Consider the following 23700-nt stretch of genomic DNA (forward strand, 5'->3'; position numbering starts at 1 on the left):
TGGATGGGGCTGTCTAGCCAATTCCTTACCAATTGAATAGTCAATCCATCACAACCACACCTCTCCAATTTGGTGACAAGGATGTTGTGTGGGACTGTGTCAAAGGCCTTGCAGATGTTGAGATAGGTGGCATCAGGTGCTCCTCCCTTATCCACCAACACAGTCACTCCATCCTAGAAAGCCAACAGTTTAGTCAAGCACCATTTGCCCTTGTGAAACCATGTTGGCTGTCTCTAATCACCTCTCTGTCATTCACGTGCCCTGACCTAGCACCCAGGGGGATCTGTTCCATGATCTTACCATGCAAAGAGGTGAGGCAAATTAGTCAACTGTTGCTATAAGTTAGCCAATATTTGACTTTCCCTTTAAATACATTTACTTTTTCTCAGAACTTAGTATGTTTTAACTGAAAAAGTTTACATTTTGGCTATTTATGAGAAATGAAAAAGTAGGCTACAGCACACAAGAATTAAGCTTGATGTGTTAGGAATCTATCCTAGAGGCTGCATACCTTCCTTTTTTGTGAAGAGTGACAGTCAAGGAATACATTCCCTGTCCACAAAGAATCACTGAGATTAAATAAATCCTAATAGTTCACCATGCCACTGTCCTCACAAGAATCTATGCTATCACAAAATCCCTGTGTTCTATTGTGTGTGCTTGTTTACAAGCTCATACATTGTTAATTGGATTTGGTAGCATCACATACCATCACCAAAATTGTTGTGGAAGTAGCAGAAGGGAAGGTTAGGGGTTCTTGCTTTTCCAGAGTGCAGTGTAGTAGATTCAACTGTGACACAATCCACAGAATGCGATGATTTGGCTTTCATGTAACTTGCACTTGTGTTGTTCAGAAGATACGATAGAAACCACTGACAGGTCAATACTTGCACATTTTTACCCCATAAATATCTCAGACAATCCCATTTTCTAAATATGGGCAGGGGGAAATTTAATCATGGATGCTACCATGTAGTAGTATCTAGGGTATGATGACAGATATTTATTATCCTTTTCCAGTTCCATAAAAACATATGTTTTTAATCTCCATCTGGGGAATGAATATGAAACCTACAAATGCTATTTTCAAAACCATTACATCTTCCTGAATTAGATAGGCCATTATTTCCTGTCTTGATCTGAGGGATTTAAAAAAATGTGTTTTATAAGTGACAGCAAATGTCCAAAAGGAAAAGGAAACAGAGAACTAGGAGGTGTATATTGTAAGTATTTCAAAAAAGGGTCTCCCAAATGAGTCTTTGGATCAGTTCCCTTCTTGCCCACAGTCACTTTATTTGTAGGGTAAACTAAGGTCTGATATGTGGGGCCGGAGGTACTGTGTGTAGCCAGTAACTCAGCTTCAGGCAACTTGCATATTTGTTGACATTGGCAGAATTGTAAGAATTATATTACTCTTCAGGATTTTCCCCTGTTAGGTATAACAAGTCTTTTGTTACATAAATGTGTTGCACATATCTCCTGTTTTTTTTTATAAGAAGTACAAAGGTGAATAGTGGAAGAAAAATCTTTTCCTTTGCATAATAAAATCCTTTATAATTTCCCAGAAAATATGGTAATATGTTTTGTAAGTATGAATTAGGAGGCTTAGGCTCTACTTTCAAACCTTGTTCTCAAAGGACCTTACAAGATTAATTGAATAGATGTTGGCTGGAACTGCACATTGAAACCACCTAGTTGGGTGCTTCAGGAGTTCCTGATGCAATTACTGTCTCTAGCCACGTCAGTGCGTGAAGTGACAGTGACTTTTTTCATTTTTCAGTTTTGAACAGCATAGGTTAAGGTGTCCCTAATGATAATTTCCCTTTTGCTACATCTTTTGCTTCCAGCTGGGGGTGACTGGTTTTATCAAAGAGAAAGTACAAAAAGATTAGGAATTTTGTGAGTAGGATACTGAAGATGTTTCCAAGTACACTGAGGCGGTGTTTACCGTGGGAAGAAGTATCCTGTTGGCTGCCAGAAAAATACCTTTGGCAGAAATGAGTAACTACATAGAAAATAAATTGCTGAAACACTTGTACAAAATCCCAAAGGAGCTACATTTTTTCAGTGTGAGCTTGTTTTAAAACTCCATGGCACGCACTTCCCAGAGAATTTAAGGCTGAAAATACAACTCATTTCAGCTCCTAACATCACCTCTCTGCTATTGATACTAAATGTAACATTGCTTATGAAACCAGAATATAATTCATAATGGGTTTCTGATTTTATGGAATTTGAGGTTAAATAATTAATAACACTGTCTTGTATGTCATTCAGTAACTACATCACCTGGCCCTCGGCATCCTCCTGTACCTCCTGTCAAGCCTACACAAATGCGAAGAAAGCCTCTGCCTCCAAACACTGTGACTGGTAAACCAGGGAGCCCAGGTATCTGAGCCTTTTCAGCATAAACAATTTGTGTGAGATAATACTAAACTGACTAGCAGAGTGTAGGAGAATTTTATAGTATAGCTTCTTTTTCTGTAGTCTGTGATATGTATAGAAACTACTCTTTCGGAACATACGGGTCTTGTGCCTTTTGTTTTCATACATAAACTCTGCTTTCCTTTTGCTTTCCTAAACTAGTTATGTCAAAAATCATCCCTAGTAAGGGAGCTGAAAGCAGAATAGCATAATGTAAGTCATTCTGTAAGAAGATCAACCTTAAGAACATTTTATGTCTTCAAATAGCATTTTAGTTACTTAATGTGCATGTCAGATGGGAGATATTGAATATTATGCTTCCATGCACACTCCCAGTTAGTTATTTGTAAAGAAATTCTGTCCCATATATATGGCACATCCATTAACCACTGCAAATAACAAACCAATAGGCACCCAGAAAGCTAACTGCACTGGGAAGCAGACCGCGCTGAGTTAATTCATGTGCAAAGAGTTTAACTTGATTCCTCTGCTATGGCATTCCTGCTTCTCGGTATCTGTAAAAGAGCACACAGAAACTTTCACATTTCCTATTTTGTTTTAATTTTATCCTGGAGCTGATATTCAGTATCCTTATGTATGTTTCATCTGTGGATTCTGTATAAGAATACTTAGGCTAATGTTAATTCCAGGTAGTCAGAAATTATCATCTCATTATGCTTAGCATAGTGAGAAGTGCTTCTCTCTTCATTTTAGTCTCTGTAGTTCACTGGTAAATAGCATTTCAGTGCTATTGAGGTGCTGAAGAACTAAATAATTCTTTAGTATTTTGTGCAGCAGATTAGAAGTAAGAATCTCCAAGCTGGATGGAACAAGCTATGTATTTGATCAATAGCAGAGCCAAAATCAAAATGCTGTGTCTGTACTTACTGTTGATCAGTGGTGTTTCCTTAGTAATAGCTACAACAGAATGTAAGACATTGTCAGTCGTAGCGGTAACATAAAAATATGTTGACTTGATACATATTATTTTGCTTGTAATGGGATCTATGCTAATTTTCTTCATTAAGTGTCTAATTAATTTACTAGTGTGTTGAAATTTCACACTTTTTCCACTCACTAGAGACCAGGTTACGTGGTAGTCAGCAGTTACCAAACCTTCCTAGGCATTCAAGATGGAATAAATTGGTTAGATGATCTGGTTCTTCCTTGCGGGGCCAGTAGCAGTTTTTCCTTTTTCTATGTTTCCTAGTGTTTTATCCAGCTTAGTTTTAAACATCATAATTGAGTTTCTTCTGGTTCCCTCGAGAGACTGTTCCACAGTACTAACAGGAAAAATTTGCCTCAATGTTCTCCTTGGATTTTCCCTCTCATAATTTTGTCTTGTTTCTCTTTATCATTAGCGCAGATTAATTCCTCACTTGCATCTTTCTTATTTATTCAGTGGATAAGTATTACAGGAAGGTTTCTATGCAGACACTGAAAGTCTCCTAAATGGAAAAAAATGGAAACATGAGAGTTCCAGAACCTTTGTGAAACTGTACTGTAGTGAGAATCTTAATAAATTTCCACTTTATTAAGGAAATCAGTGGAAAATAGAGAGAGAATCTTTATTACTGAGCATCTTAATAAATTTCCACTCTATTAAGGAAATTAATGGAAGGTAGGAATTTTTGTTGTTTTAAACTTGGTTCACCAGAGTTCTACCTTCAGTCATCATATTCATCTGTGTCATACATGCAGGGAATGTAACTACATTATGTAGTTCTCAGCTTTTAGGGGGTTGATGTTTCACAGTCATGCAGTGACTATCTGGGTGTATCTGCTTGTTTTATGAATGTAATTCTTGTCTCCTACAGCTATTTTGAAAACAATCAAGACATTGTTTGCCTCTTAGAAGCTTGTTTTCATTAGGTGATAACAGCTGAGGAGTGAAAGCAATGTCACATAATCCAAAATAATTTTTAAAACGGCTATTTAATTATGGGAGATAATATTCCTTTTGTCAATCAGTTTTCGTCCTGGCTTAGGGTGCTTACAACACAATAGATCAGTTCAGACAGAAAACTTTTTTCCTTGGGTCATGTGGTGTTGAAAATATTGGACTTCATTGCATTTTTCTCACCTTCATTTGAAGCGCATCTTCATTTTATTTAGTGGAAGCTCCAGTACTGTTCTATGGTTAAACTCTTAACGCAAACCACAGTTAAGGACTTGGTGCTTTTATACACAGTCCAGCTCTAGCCTTACTAATAATACATGTGCTGTACTGAGAGTAGAATAATAGTAGAATAAAAGGACTTTAGCTATATTTCAGGGAACAATCCAAGTTTCAGTTGCTGAGTTCAGCTATTCTGTCTTACAACTCAGTAAGAAATATGCTCTTTTATTTGAGAGTCAGAAATGTCAATGCAGCTCATTTAGCATCCTCTTACCATTCTGTGTACAGTGGTTCTGTGCATTAAACCAGGTCGTAGTCTAGCTGACTGAAGTCCGCTGAGACAATCTCCAAGTAGCAAAAAGTTTTCCTGATGGGTTTCAGGAGTAGGTTATATCGACAATAAGGACAACTTGGTACTTTCCCAAATCCATCTGGAAGCTGTTGCATAACTTTTGAGGGAATATCATCGTTTCAATGAAAGTACTTGTTTCATGAAGCAGTTAGCACAAATCCGAGTTCTGATAAAAAATCAGAAAGCAGTTTCACTCTTTTGAATGATGAATGCCTTGTTCCCACAAGTTCTTCCTTTTGTCATTATAGCTAAACCTGCTGGACCAACAACACCTGTGAGGACAGGAACCTCATATAAGACACCAACAGCTTTTGCAACTCCAGAGTATTATGGTAAGCATATTACAGACAGTTCTGGGTGGGTGTTTCTGTTGGGTTTTTTTGGTTGGTTCGTTTGGGGTTTTTTGTTTTATGGTTTTTGGTGGTTTGTATTTTGGGGGTTTTGTTTTTTGTTTTTTACAAACATAAAGGTTTCATTTTTTTTTTTCCTTTTGCTTCCCTTTCCCAAACTATATTGATACATCATATATTTAGTATAAGAAGATTTCTGTCCAAGGTGATTTTGATTTACTTTATGTCACCTTACGACCTTTCTCATTTGGCTGAGTTCCTCTGGCTGTCTTCTGGCACACACCTTGGTAAATGAGAACATGGTTACCCCTTTCATCTTCCTAGAAATCCATACATGCTTAGCAGGCTTTCAATACTATTTGGCAGCTACTTCAAATCTGTGAAGGGAGTAGATAAGGCACTTCTTTTCCTTAACATTTCTTTTTGCATGGGACATGCTTTTAAATTATTGTTTGACAGTGACTGATAGCACTCAACAGGGTTGAGCTGCTATTAGAGTAAACACAGTGGTTAGCTGGTAATATGCCTTTTTTTAGATTTGGAGTTAACTAGAAGTTCAGACCTAAGTCTCCTCAAAGTGGCTATACAAGAATGGGCTTGGGGAAGGGTGTGTTTAAAATTAATTTTGGAGCCAAAATACACAGCTATTGTGATGAATTATACTGTTTCTAATTTTCCTGGACTTAAAACAACCCTGAAATTTTTGTCTCCTTATAATGATCATGAACTCGTGACCCTGAATGCAGACCAGATGCAAGATTTATTTGAAAATGCTTGTTGTGAATATATTATGTTTTGTCCTCTGAGGTCCATTTTAGTATTTGCATCCAAGAGAAGATTCTGTTCAGTGTAGTGGCTATTTAACACAACACTGTTGTCATGAATCCTGACCTAGCACATTTCTGCTCACCAGCATATTTGTTTTCAATTTCCTTCAAATTTTGTGGAAGTTGTACGCACTGGAAACCAAATTTGTGGTTTCCTTGTCACTATTTTTAGAGGAGTTCATGTGCCAACATAATAGTGCTATATATTTTATGAACATGAAACAAGCTCCAAGCTAAACAGCCAGTGCAATTAAGTTATAACTCTCTCTCCCATAGTTGATGCAACTGTCTTCAGCTCAAGTCCTACATCAGAAACAGACTCTTCAGGCAAACCAAGGTACCAAGGTAGGATTTCAATAGCTATGGTATTTTTATTTGTGGGAATATATGAAGACTGACCTATCTTGCATCAAAATTATCTTGTTTGGTTATTTGGAGGCAAAATCACTGTAGTGTAGACCATCAGCATATTCTTGATTAAATTTTACTTCTCTTCTACTTTCTTTCCTTGCTACCACGTCCTAGTTTAGAGTATTACCCACAAATGTGTTGTGGCTCTTGCTGTATGCCAACAGTACTACAACTGCACACTGTTCACATTCCACCAAAACAAATGAAAATCTTCCCATGGCCTTGCAAGCATTAACTGGAAAAGTATTGCCCCAATACCTGTGCACCTTACCATAAGGGATATGTACCCATTGTATATGCTTCACCTCTCATTCCAGGCTGTGCACATTCAGAAAGTCTAGTAATATGATAAAATATACTAGACTAGATGATAAAGGAGTCAAGTTATTGCTGTTTCATTAATCTAGAGAGTTTAGCAAGATGAGATGACAGGAAGAAATGGTTTCATATGATAGGATTTTTCAGATTTTTTCCTTGGCCTGGTAAGGGATACTACATTTCTGAAGACACTGTCATTCTGGCAAGAGCTTATTGTTTATATCCAGTAGAAGTTTTAATTTTAGAACTCCTTGTCTTCAGTAGTCTTCCTAACTTTGAGGAAGTACAGAGTACAAGACATTTGCCTTAGAAGGTTTATTCCAAGTCTTGGTCCTGTACAACTCAAAAGGGTTAAGATTTTTCCAGTCACACCGAAAACTGCAAGTTTAATTACAAACTTACTCTAGTCTAAACTTGTTACTCTTTCTGGTGAAACAAAGTGGCGATGGGTGTTAAATCTTTGTATTAGCATAACACTCAAAAGCTGAAAATGGAGTTGTGGTGTCATTTTACTATAGAAGAACTACAGTTGTCATATGCAGGGACAAGAGTTGGACTCAATGATCCTTGTGGGTCCTTTCCAACTCAGGACATTCTATGATAAGTTAATGATGCTATTTTATAACAGAAGTTAATTCTGTCAAACAGTGCATATCACCCACTAATACCTTCAGAGTAATATTTCATCAGTGATGCCAATGGGAAATGGGGTGAAGGCAGTGCAGATTCCAGGTCTAACAGCAACAAAAACTCCAACAGTCATCTTACTATTGAAAATATGATTTCTATTTTTAAATATTTATGTTTGAATTTGATTACTTGTGCAGATTTTTACTTGGCACCCTGAGATGGAAGATGTACAATAAGTGAAATGGTGTTGATATTTTGTGAAAACATTCTGTATTGAATAACAGCTCTTTCCTATTGCTCTTAGCCCCTCATGTCAAGTACATGAAGAAAGATGATGATGTCCCTTGCTCTATTACAAGCTCTCTGGAACATTTTCCTCAAGAAGAAGCTGGCAGCAAGGAAGAACCTACTCGTCCTCCACAAAATCCTCCCACCAATCTCACAGTGGTGACTGTTGAGGGTTGTCCAACTTTCGTCATATTGGATTGGGAAAAACCAGACAATGACACTGTTACTGGTTGGTTTGATTTCTTTCCTCCCTTATATCAGAATATGTTATTTCAGCTTATTTTTACTTTCACAGTGGTTTTATGCCGTTCATAAAATACTTTAGTCTCAAGGGACTCTTACACCTCAGTGTTTTTATTTTGTGCTTCTGTCAACTCCAGTGTGGATAAGAAAAGGCTACTAGATGAGTACAAGATTTTCACAACTATATCATTGGTGTCAGTGATGAAACAAAAGAAGTCTGAGCCTGTATCTTCTCTTAATTTCTGTCTTCTCTGTGTACATATGGGACCTGCTAAGATCTAGTCAAGAAGTTCCAGCAATGCAACAGTAGCTTTTATTATATAGATGCATACACATAATGTAGACATCTACCTTGACTTGAGGATGCTGTTGATCAGTGCACCTGACACAATTCAACCTTACATCCATCTAGGAAGTCAGTAGAACTCTGCCGCCAGAATACTTGCTGTACCCACCAGAGAGTCATCACGTTCTCTATGTTAAAAGAATCTGTTTTGTGGAATATAGAGCAAGAAATATTCACTGTTGCTTCTGAGACTCTAGGTGGAAACCCTTACTTTGTTCAGTTGTAATAAGCATTTGCAAAAGTTAACTTTCCATTAAGTTGCTTCTTTTCTATAAGACTATTCTTTGAAAAGTAGGACACCTGGCAAACCCTCCCCCATTCCAGAAAAGATAAAAACCTTCTGGAGAATTTGTGACTAATACTTATTTGGCTTTACTGACAGAAATTTTGGTTTTTAATCTAGCTATCTTCCTATCTAGATGTAACAGCTTTCCCATAAAAAACATCTTAATTCTTTTTAATTTCAATGTGTAATGCATGTTTGTATTCTGTAGCTTACAAATACTCTCATTGAGCTTGTCTCCTTCATCTTAACTTCAAAAAAATATTCAGTTAATGACTCACCCAAGGGCACTTTCTGAATTCAAGGGAAGGCATTGAATTCCATTTTCGGAAAACAGTGATTACTTCATATTGGCATCAGTTTGACATTACTTGTTCAGACGGACTTAAATCAAGTTTTCTGTCATCTCTTTTTATTTTTGTAGTTTGTGCATGTTTTTTCAATCATCTGATTGAATGCACTGTTTCAGATAGAACTGTGGAAAATAGAAAATGTAATTTTTTGAGCCATTTTTTGAAAATGTTACTTTGCCTCACTTTTAGCTATGCACGAAAGGTTTCATTGTATTGGGTATTCCTAAAAACAAAGTTGTGCTTCAGTAATGGAAAGGTCTGACAAATAATAACCATAACAGTGATCGAGCTTACCTCCTTGTTTTCGTAAAGGCTGCAAATGTCAGGAATCAAGACCATTTTGCTGGTGCTGTGCTACTCCTGTTGTGTTGCCACAGAAACGTAGGGCAGTTTGTTGTCTTGTGCACTGAGTAACAAACAGGTACTGGATGCACTCAGTAGCTATTTGTGTGTATGAGCGCACAGGTGTGTGTGCCCATTCACATGTGCTGTGTTTTCCAACTTGAATGAATTAAGAAGTTCAAATCACATATCGACTTGCGGCTGCAGAAAGCACAAAGATTGAATTCCTGGCAAGTTACTTACTCATTCTCTATCTGGATGTATGTAAGGCAGTGGATATGCACCCTCTCTCCCATACTTCCTAATAAACATAATTTCTCTAATGCGGCTTAATTAAGGCAGATAAGAGCTTTCCTGGGTGTTTTTTTCTTTTATTCTCTGTGGTTATTTCAGCCCTTGGTGGCTATATAGAAAAAGGTCTTCATTTTCAAAAAAGAAATGTGTGGAGAGAAAGCACAGATATGTTTTAGACAAATATACAGTAATTCTCAATGCTAATGTTGGTCATTGCATTGGTGTCCCACTTGGAAAAAATGAGCTAAAGTAAAAGGCCTCTACTTACTTTGTTTTTATTTTTCCCCTCTCATCTGAGGCACCTACTCCTGAAGGTCCACAAGTTGGTTTTTAAAAACGATTGGTTGGTCTTTTGCTCTTCATGGGTGACTGTTGTGGGGAGGACTTCTGAACAGGGAAAATTTTAAATCTTCGGTATCAGCAGTAATTCCTTTCTTCATGATCACTTTCTGACATATTTTTAAACCTGTTTTAAAGTTTCCTGTTGCTCTGTATGTGCTCTAAATAACTGAGTCTATTACAAGGTAAACATGAAAAGATGCTGTGTAGAGGTCCCTTTGTAAACTATTGCAATGAGTAATCTGAAATTTGCATGAGCATACATCTATATAATTGCTCAAATTGAGTTACTGTGATTTAGAAGCTTGGAATTTTAGAACGTATTTTTTTATGGCCAGTCTGCATTTTCATTTAACTACATTGTCTTACATAAGTTACCCCAGTGGTTTTGATGTCTGCTTTTTGCATATGAGTTTGCAAAGGAAACACTATTGAGTGCAAAATCAGATCAATTTGCGTGTGTATGCTCATTTACATATGCATCTCCTGCTTTTACTAGGAGTGATGATCTGAGAGTCCAGCAACAATTAAGAGTGTTTTCCTTTTTAGCACTAGATGCCATGGCAGATGTTTTGTCTTTCTGTGTTAACAAATGTGTCTCCTTGTATTGAGAACCGAAAAATTTAAGAAAAAAAATGACCTACAGCTTCCAAGCATTTAGTTAAGATCTCAAAAATTAATAATATCATTAGAAAAAAAGCAGTAAAGCAGTTTTCTATGGGTTTTGTAGTTGTTGATATGTGATCTCTGGCCTCACTGTTTTATTTGTTGTGTTGTAGATCTAAGTGGTCATTGCAAATGTTCTTTGAAAACATTCTTCTTTGCCAGCTTACACTTGGCAAAGCCACATTTGCTGTTATAGACAGGTTTTAGGAAGGATCTGGGGAGGTTGTGAACTTCTTTGTGAAGAGAGGAAAATTAGCAATATACTCAGTGTCTTCATTAGAAGAGGTTGTTATGAATTAGAACAGAGGTTGCCTGCTAGAGAGAGACTGTATCTTGGACAGGGCTATGACTGAAGGGATATCTTCTTCCCAAACATCTGTTGTTAATTCCTTGTTCAGAGCATGGCTTCTGCTTGGTTATATATCCCAGTGAGATGAAAAGAAAGTAGTGAGACTATGAATCTTATAAATACAGAAATGAATTTACGCAAAATTATTTCATTCAAAACTGGAAGATTCCCTAAGTGCACAATCCAAGTTAGTTGGGCAGTTTCCTTTGGAAATCTTAACAATATAGGTCTTATTTTAATTTAATCAAGGTTTAAGCATTTAGAAAGTGTATTTTCATCTTTGTTACTTTTCCATCCAAACTGCAGAATGCTTATACTTGTTTGTGTTTGGAATATTGTCACTAGTGTACCTTTGGGTAGAGGTGAGTTGCTGAGTATCTTCTATCTCATAACTGAATTATGAGGAAGGATGAGGGTCTAGGCACTCAGCAATCTGGAACTGGATCTCTCTTTCCTAACAATTTTAGCATGCTATTGTCCCAACTGGGTAACATAAGGTGTCCTTACAGAATATAGGAGTGGAAATTGAATAAGAAAACAGAGAGTAATGAAGAAGCTCAAGCAAGACCTGTTATTTAAGAAAATTTCTTTTTACTATAATTTTCCAGAGTATGAGGTTGTGTCAACTGAAAATGGAGCAAGTGACGGTGAAAAGGAGAAATCGATCACCACAACAAATCAAACCCATTCTACTGTGGAAAATCTAAAACCTGACACAAGGTAAATAAATAAAATAATTTTCTAAGTTAATCTACCTAATTTAAACTGTTAGCTCTTTGCCACTTCAAATGAAAATACATGTGTATAATACAAGACCAAAGCGATTTTACTCCTGTTCTGATAGGAAAAAGGTATGCTTTGGTTTTGCTTTCTTTTAAGTTAACAGACAAGACACATCTGAGGAATATTTAGGACATTTCCAAGAGTTTATCCCATAGATGTATTTTGTTTCAGTGTCTTGAACCAGCCAGAAAGTTAAAAATGGTCAGTGGATTCCAGTTGATGGCATAGTCCTCATGTCACTAGTCCAAATAAGCATTCTCATCCTTAAAACAAACAAACAAAAACAAACAAACAAACAAATAACTGATGAAAAATTATTCTTCTTTTTTTGTGGTAATATTCAGAGCAGGGAAGAAAACCACTTGTCCTGTGTTTGTGTTGCTTATTGATTGCATGAGAAAGTTAATTAATGACACATTGGATTTTTTCCTGTAAGACCATCCATTTGGCTTTGGTGAGCAGATTTTTCTGTTTCTGATAAACTGCCCTTTTCTATTATTAGACTTAAATTGGTAACACGGACCACAATTCTCCATAGAACTCATCCTGAATCTTTATTTTTAGAAAATATGTGGTTTAATCTCGGATGTTGTTTCTTAGCTAATGTACTTGTGACCAGGAGCTCCTAGCAGGAGGAATGAGGAGCTATTGCAGAAAGTGGAGAGGAAGGGAAGACAATTAGAAAAGAAAGGCGAGGGGAAATTGTAATACACAAAAAGAGCTTCTTTGAGAGATTCTAAAACTCATAAGATGGGCTAGAAGTGCTACATATTGCATCAAGAACACCTCTGTTATTTCTTAAAGGCATGTGGCTTGTGAACTGCAGCTATGTTGTTCTGTCTCAGTAAGAGGCAATTAGGGTATTTTACAAATACAACTGAAGACAAAGCATCAGTTTCCTCAGTCTCTTCCTCAATCATTTGAGAAGGCTCAGAAGAGACAGCAAAACAATGTTTTTCTGGATAGTGACTGAAGAAAGGCAGTTAGTGCTGCTAAACTTGTCAGGCTGTGCTGTTTGTGTTTTCATTTCACTTATGCTTTGAAATAATACATTTGCATTTTTGGGTGGAGCTGAGTGCTATTGATGAGATTCTCTTCTATTACACTCTCAAACTCTTTGTGTCACATATGGTAACAGAAATAGGATGGATTTGCTTAAGTGTAAAAGAGACATGGAAGCAAAGTCAAGTCCTTGTTGCTAACAGCAATGTCCAGATGGCCAAAAGAGAAAAGCATTTTTAGACTATTCTTCGTTCAGAAAAGAAGCAAGGTGGAGGCAGGCAGGCCCAGGTGGAACCATTGGAAAGGTCATTAGGAAGGTGGGAGCTATGTAGAAGCAGATAAGATGGTTCTGAACTTCAGTTTGTAACTCTGTTAATCCTATGAGAGGACTTCCAGTTTAGGTAGGCAAGAGCAGACTAAAGACCATGGAGAAAAGCTGTCTTTTGGAGTGTGGATTTTGTTACAAGAAGCTAGTTATCAGATCAGTACTGACTGGTGGAGGCTGACTTAAGACGTAAAGGCATAACTTATTCTTTATGGGGCTCTGGCTGTTATTCCCACCCCCCAACCTATAAAGCAAAAGACAGTGAAAGTCTTTCTGGATTCAGGAGGCTTGAAACTGAAAACCTTTGGTATAAATTACAATGATGCATGTCGCTCAAGTCGTACAGGATTTAAAGCATGTAAATCCATCTCAGAGAGGCTCTCTTTGGTTATACTCCCGCTTCAAAATCTGTGTTTCTTAATTTTGAGGACACCTTGAGAGCTTTTGCAGAAGCACAAGAAATTTTACTGTTATGATTTGAATTCAGGCTTGTTGGCACAATAAATTCAGGGAAAATAAGAAAGTGATTAAGGCAGTTGGCATCATGTAGACAATATCAGTTTTGCAATGAATGGCATATGTCCATGATAAATCTCCTGTCTGTCAGAAGCTGATTACTCTCTAAGAGGAAGAAAATGGACCTGCAGACAAAACTGACTGAAAATAGGAGGAATAGAGTCAATGAAACACAACTCAATAAATTAATTAACAGAGTCTCTGAAATGCCTGCAAATTCATCAAGTAATACATTAAAACTGGGAAGCAGAGTTTTCCATAACTAGCCTTAAAGGAAAGAGCTGTAGAAGAGGTGGAGCTCAAAAAAAAAACCTTGAAGGGGAAAACATCCCTGTCACAAATGATCAACATTTACAAAACTACCAGCAAGGATGTGGAAAGAGAGATGCTCTGTAGCAGAAGGTGGATTAACTGGGGAAGAGCCTATTGGCCTTGAAATGGTTTGGAGAAGCTGACAAGCTGAATTTGAGTCTATTTTTTCCAGCTTTCCTGAAGCCGTCAGTGAGGCTGTGTGAATCGCATATGCTGCTCTGAAGGTTCAGTGCATCCAGGGCTGAATACAGTTCAGGATGAATCTAAACCAGACAGACCTAAACAAAGACTTTCCAAAGGAATAAAAATGTTTGTGAATGTGGTATCTCAGTCTCCATGGGTAAATTTAAGCCAAAAAGACCCTTTAGCAGCAAGACAATTGAAGCATGTAATTCTGCAGATGAATGCTTCTCAGGAGTGGTGCATGACAAAGACGGTCTGCAGTCACATTGCCCAGGGTCTACTATCCTGTTGCGGTAAATCTGGTAGGATGAGTTAGTGCCTCTCCCAGAAGCAAAAGAATTAATCACCCACATTCCCCAGGAAGGAAGCAAGATAAACAGCTCTTAGATGTGAAGGGGGCAGAACAAGCAGCAGGGAAAAATCAGGTGCATCCAAGCCTGCCAGATTGTGCTGTTTGTTTGCTCTTCACTTTCGCATTCTACTTTCAAGCAGGTCATATTGCTAGACCTTTGGGAAGCTCTGCAGTAAGGCAGAAACCCATCTTCCTTTGAGTTGGCCTTTTGACAAAGCAGCTTTTAAAGATTAGGAGCTAATGGCCAGGCTTCGAATATTTAAGAAATCTGGATGGTATTAGTGAGGCAGGAATAAGAGATTCTTCCAGTCTCTCATGAAAAATTGCATGTGTCACTGCAGATGTCAGTAAGTACAAACATAGAAGTTAAATGGGATACAAATTTCTCTGAATCAGAGAATTATCATGCAGTATTCTATGTGTCCATTTAGCTATCTGAAAAGTGACCAGATCCAAAAAGACTTGTGTTGACTGAGAAAGAAAACGAGTTCTGACTTTCAGTTATCAGGTATTTGGTTTTAACAGATTCGTACCATACTAATATGTAAATGAAAATGGAGTTTCAGAGGCATGCAACAACCTGTGAGGGTTACTTTTAAACAAATAAAGTTGTATATATTATGGCAGTTTGTCATCTCTCTTGTTTGTCTTGTAATATGCATGCAAGCTTTTTGTGTCCTTGGTGACTTGATTGCAAGATATTGAGACTCTGAGATGAGAGTAAAATAGTGATTGGAAAATCTGTCCAACTGTGAGGACATACATCCTTTAAATAAATGTGAGGCATAGTCAGCCGCTTTCCAATGCAACTGTCTGATTAAAGAAAAAAATAAATCTAAAGGCTCCAGTACAATGTGATTCTGTTGGAGTGCTAAGACGCTTATCTTTTTGCCCAAGAAAAAGTACATGGTATCTATGCTCTTTCACAGTAAGGCATGAATGACAGTTGACAATGTAATATTCATTTAAAGGATTTTTCCTTACAGGATGAGTATGTTGTCCTCTTTTTCACCTGCAGAACTACTAAATATGGAGCTTGCAGTATTTCACTATCACATATCAAAAAACTTCTGATAGTTTAAATAACCTGGAAATTTCATATCTTGATAACCGTTATTTGTTTGGTCAGAGTGCTTGAAACTGCTACTGTTCCTAGCACTAAGCTACTGAGTCCAATCTAGAATTCTGTTTAATTTTGTCAGATATTTTGTTCTTGATTGTGACTTTTACCTGAAACCTCTCAAAGCATGTAGTATGGTTGTGCTATGTGAGCCAGATGACTATATGTAGATCCTTCTTATACAGGTAGTTAATTGGATATAACTGGTGTCTAAAGAGAAAAACTTTCTCTTGTTTTATCAATGTCTTCTGTTTAAACATTTCTATTGTAGATGTGCTTCTGTGATCTAATAATTGCCTATACAGAGCTATTGATTACCTTGTGCTGCAGTTGGCTTTTGTTACCTTTTGCATTATTTCCAAGACTTTTAGAGTTGATCTTGGTCGTATTTCACTCAGCCGGTTTTTGCCATTTTTGACCTTCTATTAGTCCTTCACTTAAGTTACTGAAATAGCCAAATTCCATTCATCCTTCTTTCTTCTAGTTAGAACTAAGTACTGAGCTACTCAGTTTTTACTCTGTTGTTCAAGCAGTGAGTGTCTATAATTACTGTGCTTGTTGACCAACCCTGAGCAACCTAATGTAGCTTTTATGTTGACCCTGTTGTGAAAAGGGGCCTGGACCAGATGACCCTTCCAACCCAAATTATTGTATGGTATTGTCTCAGGGGTAGTTTTGAGCTTGTAAATCTCATCTTTGCCCATTTTCTTTAATGCAGGCCATGGTGGATTTGTATGTTAACGCAAAGAAAAAATTAGAGGAAGGCATGCGCTAATCTGTCAGTTTAATTTTTTCATCCTCCACATGGAAATTCTGCAATTATGATACTGAGAAAACTGCCACAGGTTTTTGGTTTTTTTTTTGAGAAATGTACCATTTATTTCACTTGGAAAACAGTCAAAGCCAAACCGTAAGGCTGATCATTTTGGTCAAGGCAATTACAGTCTCACTTCCAAGCAGTTGCTTGAGGAGCGAGACCTGTAATATTCTAACTTGCCGTACAGGTCCCTTGGTTTTGAGTTTCCTTGCAAGGCGGGTCGCATTAGAACTCCTGGTTTCATTGGCCTACGCAGGACTCTATGCTCTTTGCCTGTTCTTAGTTTTACATCAAAAACTGTCCTCAAATAAAGCACTGGAGTAACTTCTCCTTTGAAGCAAGATCTCCCGTGTGTGCATCAAGGCAAGGTCATTACATGCAATTTTCGGTATTTCCCTCCTTGAGGTGCTTGTTTGTAGTAAACCTTGAGAGGTCTGAGACAGAAATGGGCTTACTGTGGCTTTTATTTTCTTCATTCTGTCTCTCATGTAGTAATGATGGTACCCATCTGCATCTTCTCCCTTGCTAAAATGGGTTTCACTGACCTGCAGTTTTTTCATGGACCTTTCCTAGCCTAGAATATTAAATGCAGATGTTGTTATTTTTTCGCTTCCAGTTCTATTTTCCCATTTCCAAAGGAATTTTAGGGTTTGGGGTTTTTTTACTAGTTTTGGAGTTTTCTAACTCCTTAAAATTGATTGATTTATTTAAGTCTTCCAGTCGTCTGATCTATTATCATTTTGATGACTTTTTCTGCTATTTCTGCTGGTTTCTCTGCCAAAATATGTAGTTCTTATTTCTGTATCCCTGCCCTATCTTGAATTTTTAGTTTTATTTTTTTAATTTGGTGTATATTTCCTCTTTCGTTATGGTGTTTTGTTTAAGGGCAATTAAGTTCATAGAACATACCACTAGTGTCCAGGAAACTTTGCAGCACTAATCTCTATACAAGGCTTTAAAAAATACTCTGAATATCATTGAAAACAGTTCTCATGCATGTTTGTGTTGGCTGTAATTGGAAGGTAATAAAGAAAAACATTAAGACTGCAGTCAGATGTGCAAAATAGCTCTGGGGAAATTCAGGTAGCCATTAAAGTAAAGGAGGTATCCCACCAGCCTGCTGGTGTAGATTTTTAATGGAAAAAAATGTATTAATAAGAAACAAAATGGCTGTGATGCCTGCATTCCACAACATTTTAAAACTTCCCTTTAGGTATTGATCCTTTGCCTGGCTGAGTAGTTTGGTGATTTCAAATATACTTATTAGATTGTGTCCCAAGGCAAAGTGTATTTCCAGCCATGAGGTCTCTCAAGAAACATAAATAACTGGAAATGTTTAAATCAATAAATAAATAAACCCAAGCCCCTTCCACCAACAACAGCAACAATCAACAAACCAAAACTGTAAAATAAACCTGAAATGTGTAGGACATATGTGTGTACCGAACTGTTTTTATAAGGTGTGTGGATGGTTTCCTTCAAAACTATTTTCATGTGTCTTGCAAGAGGTGTGAAACAAAAAGATAATTTTAGTCTGATTTACTTCAAGGCTATACCAAGAAAGTTTTCAGCCCCCTGCTTTTTATGCACTTACACACAAAAATTAATACCTACCTGCTCATGCTGTTATTACCATTATCTCCTTTTGTTTTGTATTGCAGTTAGCAGCCAAAATGTGCTAACCAAATACAAGGGGAAAAAAAATCTACCAATGCACAGAGCTTAGGTTTTGTTAACAGCAAGGGTCAAGAGCTGAGAACTACACTGGAAGTTACAATGCAGAAGAATGCAGAAAGTGGCAGAAAAATACTGGAATTTTTTTGTACTCTTTATTACAAAAGTAACAGATTTTTATACCAAATTGCTGTTGATGTAAGGGTTCATGGGTGAGCATTTCCTGTTTCTCTCAGCCCTTCCAACTTGATCAGGAGAAAGACTCATCAGACAAGCACAGGATGCTTTTTCTTGCTTTTTTCGTTCCCCTCTCTTAAACCTGGTTTTATTTGCTATGTCTGATCACACTGCTATCCTAGCACACTCTGCAGAGACAGAGAAGCTCTGTACATCGAGACAGTCCTGCTTGATTGTCATTTAAGCACCAGCATCTCCCCAGCAATTGATCTGAAGTCTCTGGACTATACTCAGCTACTCCAGTCATCCCATTATGGTGAAAATCTCTCTTCACCCATTTTCAGTTCTGTGATCTTCAGTCTTCTCCTTCTGCATGATTTGAAAAATGCAGGAGCATCTGCATCTGCCAAAGTTCCATGTGGAATAGCAATTTCCTATGGTGGAAAAATGTGCTCTGCACAGTCATTACTCTAAGTCAAGTTCACTGATTCTGCACAAAGACTTTTATTGTCTCATGCAGTTTGGGAGGATTTGGGAGGTCTAGTCTCCAAAGTTTGTAGGATAGCAACCTTATAGATATTAGAGGTGTGATGCATGTTGAATTACTGCATATACTGGGTGGCAGAGTTTTGGTATCATAGACACACAGATATAAAGATAGTTGGTAAACTCCAGTTTCTCACGAATAAGTCTAGCTAAGAGGTAGACATGGGATAATCATTATATAACTTTCCTATTTCCCTTTATTAACTTAACTTTGTACTACATATTTTTGTGAATCTCTCAGCATTTTTTCCCCACCCCTTTGGTTGGTATAGGAGTGCATAAGATTGCAGCAGGTACCCTTTTTTCACCTTTTTTTTTTTTTTTCAGATCTTTCACCTGATACACAAAAAGAGAGACTTTAAATTATTTTCTGTGAAGAGAGGCTTGGAAATTACATTTAGATCTGTAAACTCTGTCAAATAGTGAGTTCAGTCTAACTTTTCCTTTCTCTCCCTTTCAGTTATCAGTCAAATAATTACTTCTCTTCACCTCCAAAACTGGTTGGTTGTTGTTCTTGTACTGTTGCAGCCACCACTATTGTTTCAGGATTGAGTTTGGCAGAGGAAAGGAGCCTGTGATGCTTGGGCACTTGTGAAAACACCTACCACAAAACAGTAGAATCGTCTATATTTTAGTTTAAAGAACTTGCTTTTTAACATTATTAGTAGGAGGCTCCCCTAACCAAGGTAAACTTTGGACATTTCTTTATTAATTTCCTTTTCTCCAGTTTTTTTTTATATGTTTGCATGAGCTGAAATCTCTACGTGTAGATTTTAGTTCTTTATTTCAGTCTTGCCATAATTTTCCCAGCTGTGGTTTGATCTTTTGTAGAGATCCTATTGGTCCCTAGACCACAATTTGAAAACCACTGCTTGGAAAAAATTTAATCTTCAGTTCTTGTTTTGGTCTTTTTATGGAGTTGGAGAACCGATGGGTCCAAGTTCATAGGCTTAAGTTTTTTGGGAAGCGGGACTGTTTCCTATGAATAATGTTGCCTGATGTGACCCAAAGTAGGGCATATCAGCTCTTGAGGACAATATGTTTGTACAAAAATCAGCAAAATACTTAAATTTGTTTCAAAATCCTTCACAATCTTGTCCAGCTTGTGATTTTTCTGCCTGACAGAGGCATGTAAATCGAGCTTGCAAAATCTGTGAAACCTGACATATTCAGGTGAGAACCAGATGTGCCGACTGTAGAGCTTTATCTTTAGCTCACACTTGTCTGCATCCTTACTTTCCAAGTCCCTGTGGCTGCCCAGTCCAGTTCCAGAAGAGCATATAACCTGCTCAGTTTTCATCCTTTCCTTGTAGCCTATCCTATGAAATCAAAAAGCTCAAGGTCAAGAATCCTAGGCAGTGCTCTTCGTATTTCCCTTTTGCTTTCCTACCAAGGGACAGAAACATATTATTATAATCCGTAAGGTCAAACCATAAACTCCCAGTAAAGCAACAGAATATGTCATGTTGAGCTATCGATGACCGAAATTACAACAATAAATCTAGGTAAGGTGTTCCTGTTGTGGAGGAAGAAGGAAAATTTCTTTGGAGTATTTTGTCTCTCGGAGTGCATTAATTCATTCACTGCACAAAATGTAGCTTCTAACTATTACTCCAAAATGCCAAACAAATTGACAAATCTTCATTTATGCTTCAGTGATTCTTCAGAAGGAATCTCCAACTGCTCTGCTACAGTTCTCTGGGTAACAGCCTTTCCTACCAGATGAAAGTACTTCTTGACTAAAAAAGTTACTGTAGTACATGCCCAGTGTGACTCTTAACTGCTCAGATCCAATTTTTAAAAGTATGCATTTGTTTAAACAATTGAAAGTTGATTAAGAAGAAGATTTTGTGTCTACAACTTTTTTACTTTATTATTTATATAATGTCTACTTCCTACAGTAGGGTAATGGGAGTTGCTCAAAATGGTCTTGCAGCATGTTTGAATAAATGTTTACTCCAAGTAGACTTCTTAAAACTCAAAGTAAGCCCACGCTTCATTTAGAAATGTCCACCAATTATCCACAATGCATCTCTTCAGCATACCAATCTTTATAAGTATTTCCCTTTAAAAAAAAAAAAAGAAAACCCTAGAAATAAAGGCAATTCCTTATGTAAGCAATTTTAAAGTTAAATATTGTCTTAGAAGTACTGTGGATGGAAAAGAGTTTCTTGGTAATGCATGATTAGTCCACTGAGGTTAATTAGTGAGCTGTTCAGTTTTAGCAGAAGCCAAGAAGCAATGAGAGGTAATCCAAAGCTTGGATTATATTATTCTGTCTCTTGTAGGGACTTGCAAATGGAGTTTACAAATTTCCAACCGTGTAGAGAGCGGTATGGTTTTTTTCTTTAGAAAATTGCTGTTTGGGAACAATTTCATCAATACATTACAATGCTATGTTATAGTCATGAGCTACCAAGATATCACTGGTAAGTGATCCTTCACGAGTTGAGAGCTGGATGTTTAATTGCCAGCTTCTGGGATTCTCATTTTTCTCTGTGTTTAGTCTCCAAGTTAGGGTCCATTTTCCAGTCTTACTGTCCTTTTGACTCCTATAGACCTCTCTCGCTGATTAAATAAATGCTCTATACTAAGAGAGATTCACCATGTAGGCACTCAAAGAAATGAAAAATCTCTCTGTAGATGACATGTGTGGGACAGATCCTTGCTTATAGTTGATGGGGAAGGCATGAAGAGGGTGCTCTTGACTGGGTGTGTACATGCTGCTTATCAGGGTGTTCTGACACAGGGAACATGCAGGTCATACAGGGAGGCATGGAACTGTTGCTGAGCAGTAAGAAATTCCCAGATGCTGCCAGCCCAGAGCCAGGAGAGCTGAGAAGGGGCTTGCTGGCATTGTGTGTGCTGGGAGGAATGAAACAGTCTGTTCCTAGCACTTGTTCTTGACGTAAGATCTTAGCTGTGTCCAGTGTCCACCCTTGTAACGCTCATTCCTGTCTCATCTGTCTCATGTTTGCTGTGTAGCATTTTTAGGTTTGTAACTGTCTGTCGATAGATGTTTACCTAAAGCTTCTGATTGAAAGTGTAAGTTTAGCTGAGCTGAAGAATCAGAAACCACCTTGTCTTGCCTGTCCACCATTGTTAATCATTAATTATTGACGGGCAGGGAGGCTTAAGCAGAGGAGTTTGGCTTGGATTTTTGGACCACAACACAGCTGTGATGAAAAGAGATAATGACAGTAAGAAGACGACAGTACAGACTGGTGTTGTATGATATTACAATGAAAAGACAAGGAAAGACAAGAAAAGACAAGAAAGGACAAGAAAAGACAAGAAAGAGATGCTGCACAATATCATACAATTACTTCATATATTTACTATAAACATATATTCCACCAATTGGATCTTTGCCTTGGCTGACCTCTTGTCCTGGAAGACATGCCCTGTGTCTCACCACTGGCCCTGACTGGCCCTGTTGGTGGGCCTGGGAGGCATTACCTTGCAGGTTTGTGCAAATAAATAGCAGTGTGTTTTACTCAGTCTCTGCTTATCAGATTGCTTCTGACCTCACCTGATCTGCTCCCTTTGCCAGAACTGAAACTGCATATGTGAGAGGAGACAGACTTAAGCCAGTGCATTAAATCAAACATTAATAGTATGCACACAAAGAATTACCAAAAGGACTGCTAAATTATGTGTTCAGAGAGGCCTTATACAGGTAGTGTCTCAGTGTTTTCACAGCAAGAAATAAGGCCTTTTTGTTTTTCTCCAGGAGGTGAGTAGCACTAAGGTGTGTGTTGGCAGTTTGTTTGCTTCAGACTCTGAAAGAAAGCTTGGTGTGCAAACTTTTCATCTCTTCTATTTCATTCCCCAGTTATGAATTCCACGTGAAACCTAGAAACCCTCTTGGTGAAGGTCCAAGTAGCAATGTTGTGCAATTCAGTACTGAATCAGGTAAGAACTTCCAAGGGTCTGACCATCATTTGCAGTGGCTCTAGTATCCATGTATGTGGGACATACGAAAAGCTCCCTTGCTTCAATTTTGCATGCTTGGTCTTGCTCTTTACTGTCTCCAGGTTGGGTTTTTACTACTGAGCATATCATGGTAGTACCTGGAAAGCCAGCCTGGGATCAGGGTTGTATTGTGTGAGGTTGTAAGATGTCCAGACTGCAGAAACTAACTTTATTATTATTATAATTATTTATTAATTATTATTATTACGAAGAAGAAACTAACTTTACCCTTAGAGAAGGCACAATAATTTAAGGTTAATATTCCTGACCTTTTTGTGTCTATGAAACTCGTTAATGACTTCTGGATGAGGAGCACAAGGTTTTTCTTTGGGCCGGTGTGTTTATCGGCACTTTGGCTACCTGTTCATTCAAGGCTGATGTGTAATAGGGATGTCTTCTGGCTGAAATAAGGACTGAGAAATAGCAGCTGGGAAAAGTCAGTGTCCCACTCTGTCCCCTCCCATCCTGTTTACTCTCCTGTGAAACTGTTAAAGAGCTGTACACAAGCCTGTTTTGACCATTGATTGGTTCCCAAGTTAAATCCTACCTGGCTCAGAGGTGAGGATCAGAGAGTACCTTTCCTTGCCCTGTTCCAGCTCCCCATGAGGCTAATTACAGCTGACTTGTTGGCTTTATACAAGCAAGACACCATCTTCTGTGTAGAAGTGTTTATTGCTTGATAGTACTTAAGGACCGTATAAAACACAAAATTGATTTAGTCTTTTTAAAAAGACTTTCGCAATCAGCATTTTGAGCCAGGTGTAATAACATAATAGTCCTCGTCTAGTGCTGTCACTGATGGATGAGAGTTTTGGCTGAGCAAGGGATTAGTCAGGGGGGAGTTCAGACTACGCCACACATACTTGAAAACTCTGAATATGCTCTTTGTAATGCTAGATTGTTAAAACTGAAAAAATGTTTGTGCCAAGTACAGTTTTGAAGAGTGACAAGGCTTATGTTCTGTCTCTTATTTAGCTTGGACAA

The 23700-nt window shown here is 37.7% G+C and overlaps 1 protein-coding gene across 50 annotated transcripts in view; it reads left to right on the top strand.

Annotated features, from left to right (window-relative positions):
* Nucleotides 1-23700, top strand: part of ABI3BP (ABI family member 3 binding protein) — a 166227-nt gene that overhangs the window by 133290 nt on the left and 9237 nt on the right. For all 50 annotated transcript variants that reach the window (XM_021293209.2, XM_021293214.2, XM_021293218.2 and 47 more), the window contains 6 exons: nucleotides 2278-2388; nucleotides 5144-5227; nucleotides 6349-6417; nucleotides 7736-7948; nucleotides 11543-11654; nucleotides 22577-22656. In XM_021293209.2, the coding sequence (XP_021148884.2) occupies nucleotides 2278-2388; nucleotides 5144-5227; nucleotides 6349-6417; nucleotides 7736-7948; nucleotides 11543-11654; nucleotides 22577-22656 (669 nt within the window). The remainder of the gene's footprint in view (nucleotides 1-2277; nucleotides 2389-5143; nucleotides 5228-6348; nucleotides 6418-7735; nucleotides 7949-11542; nucleotides 11655-22576; nucleotides 22657-23700) is intronic.

Source organism: Columba livia, chromosome 1 (genome assembly GCF_036013475.1).
Source record: "Columba livia isolate bColLiv1 breed racing homer chromosome 1, bColLiv1.pat.W.v2, whole genome shotgun sequence".
Classification (NCBI taxonomy): domain Eukaryota; kingdom Metazoa; phylum Chordata; class Aves; order Columbiformes; family Columbidae; genus Columba; species Columba livia.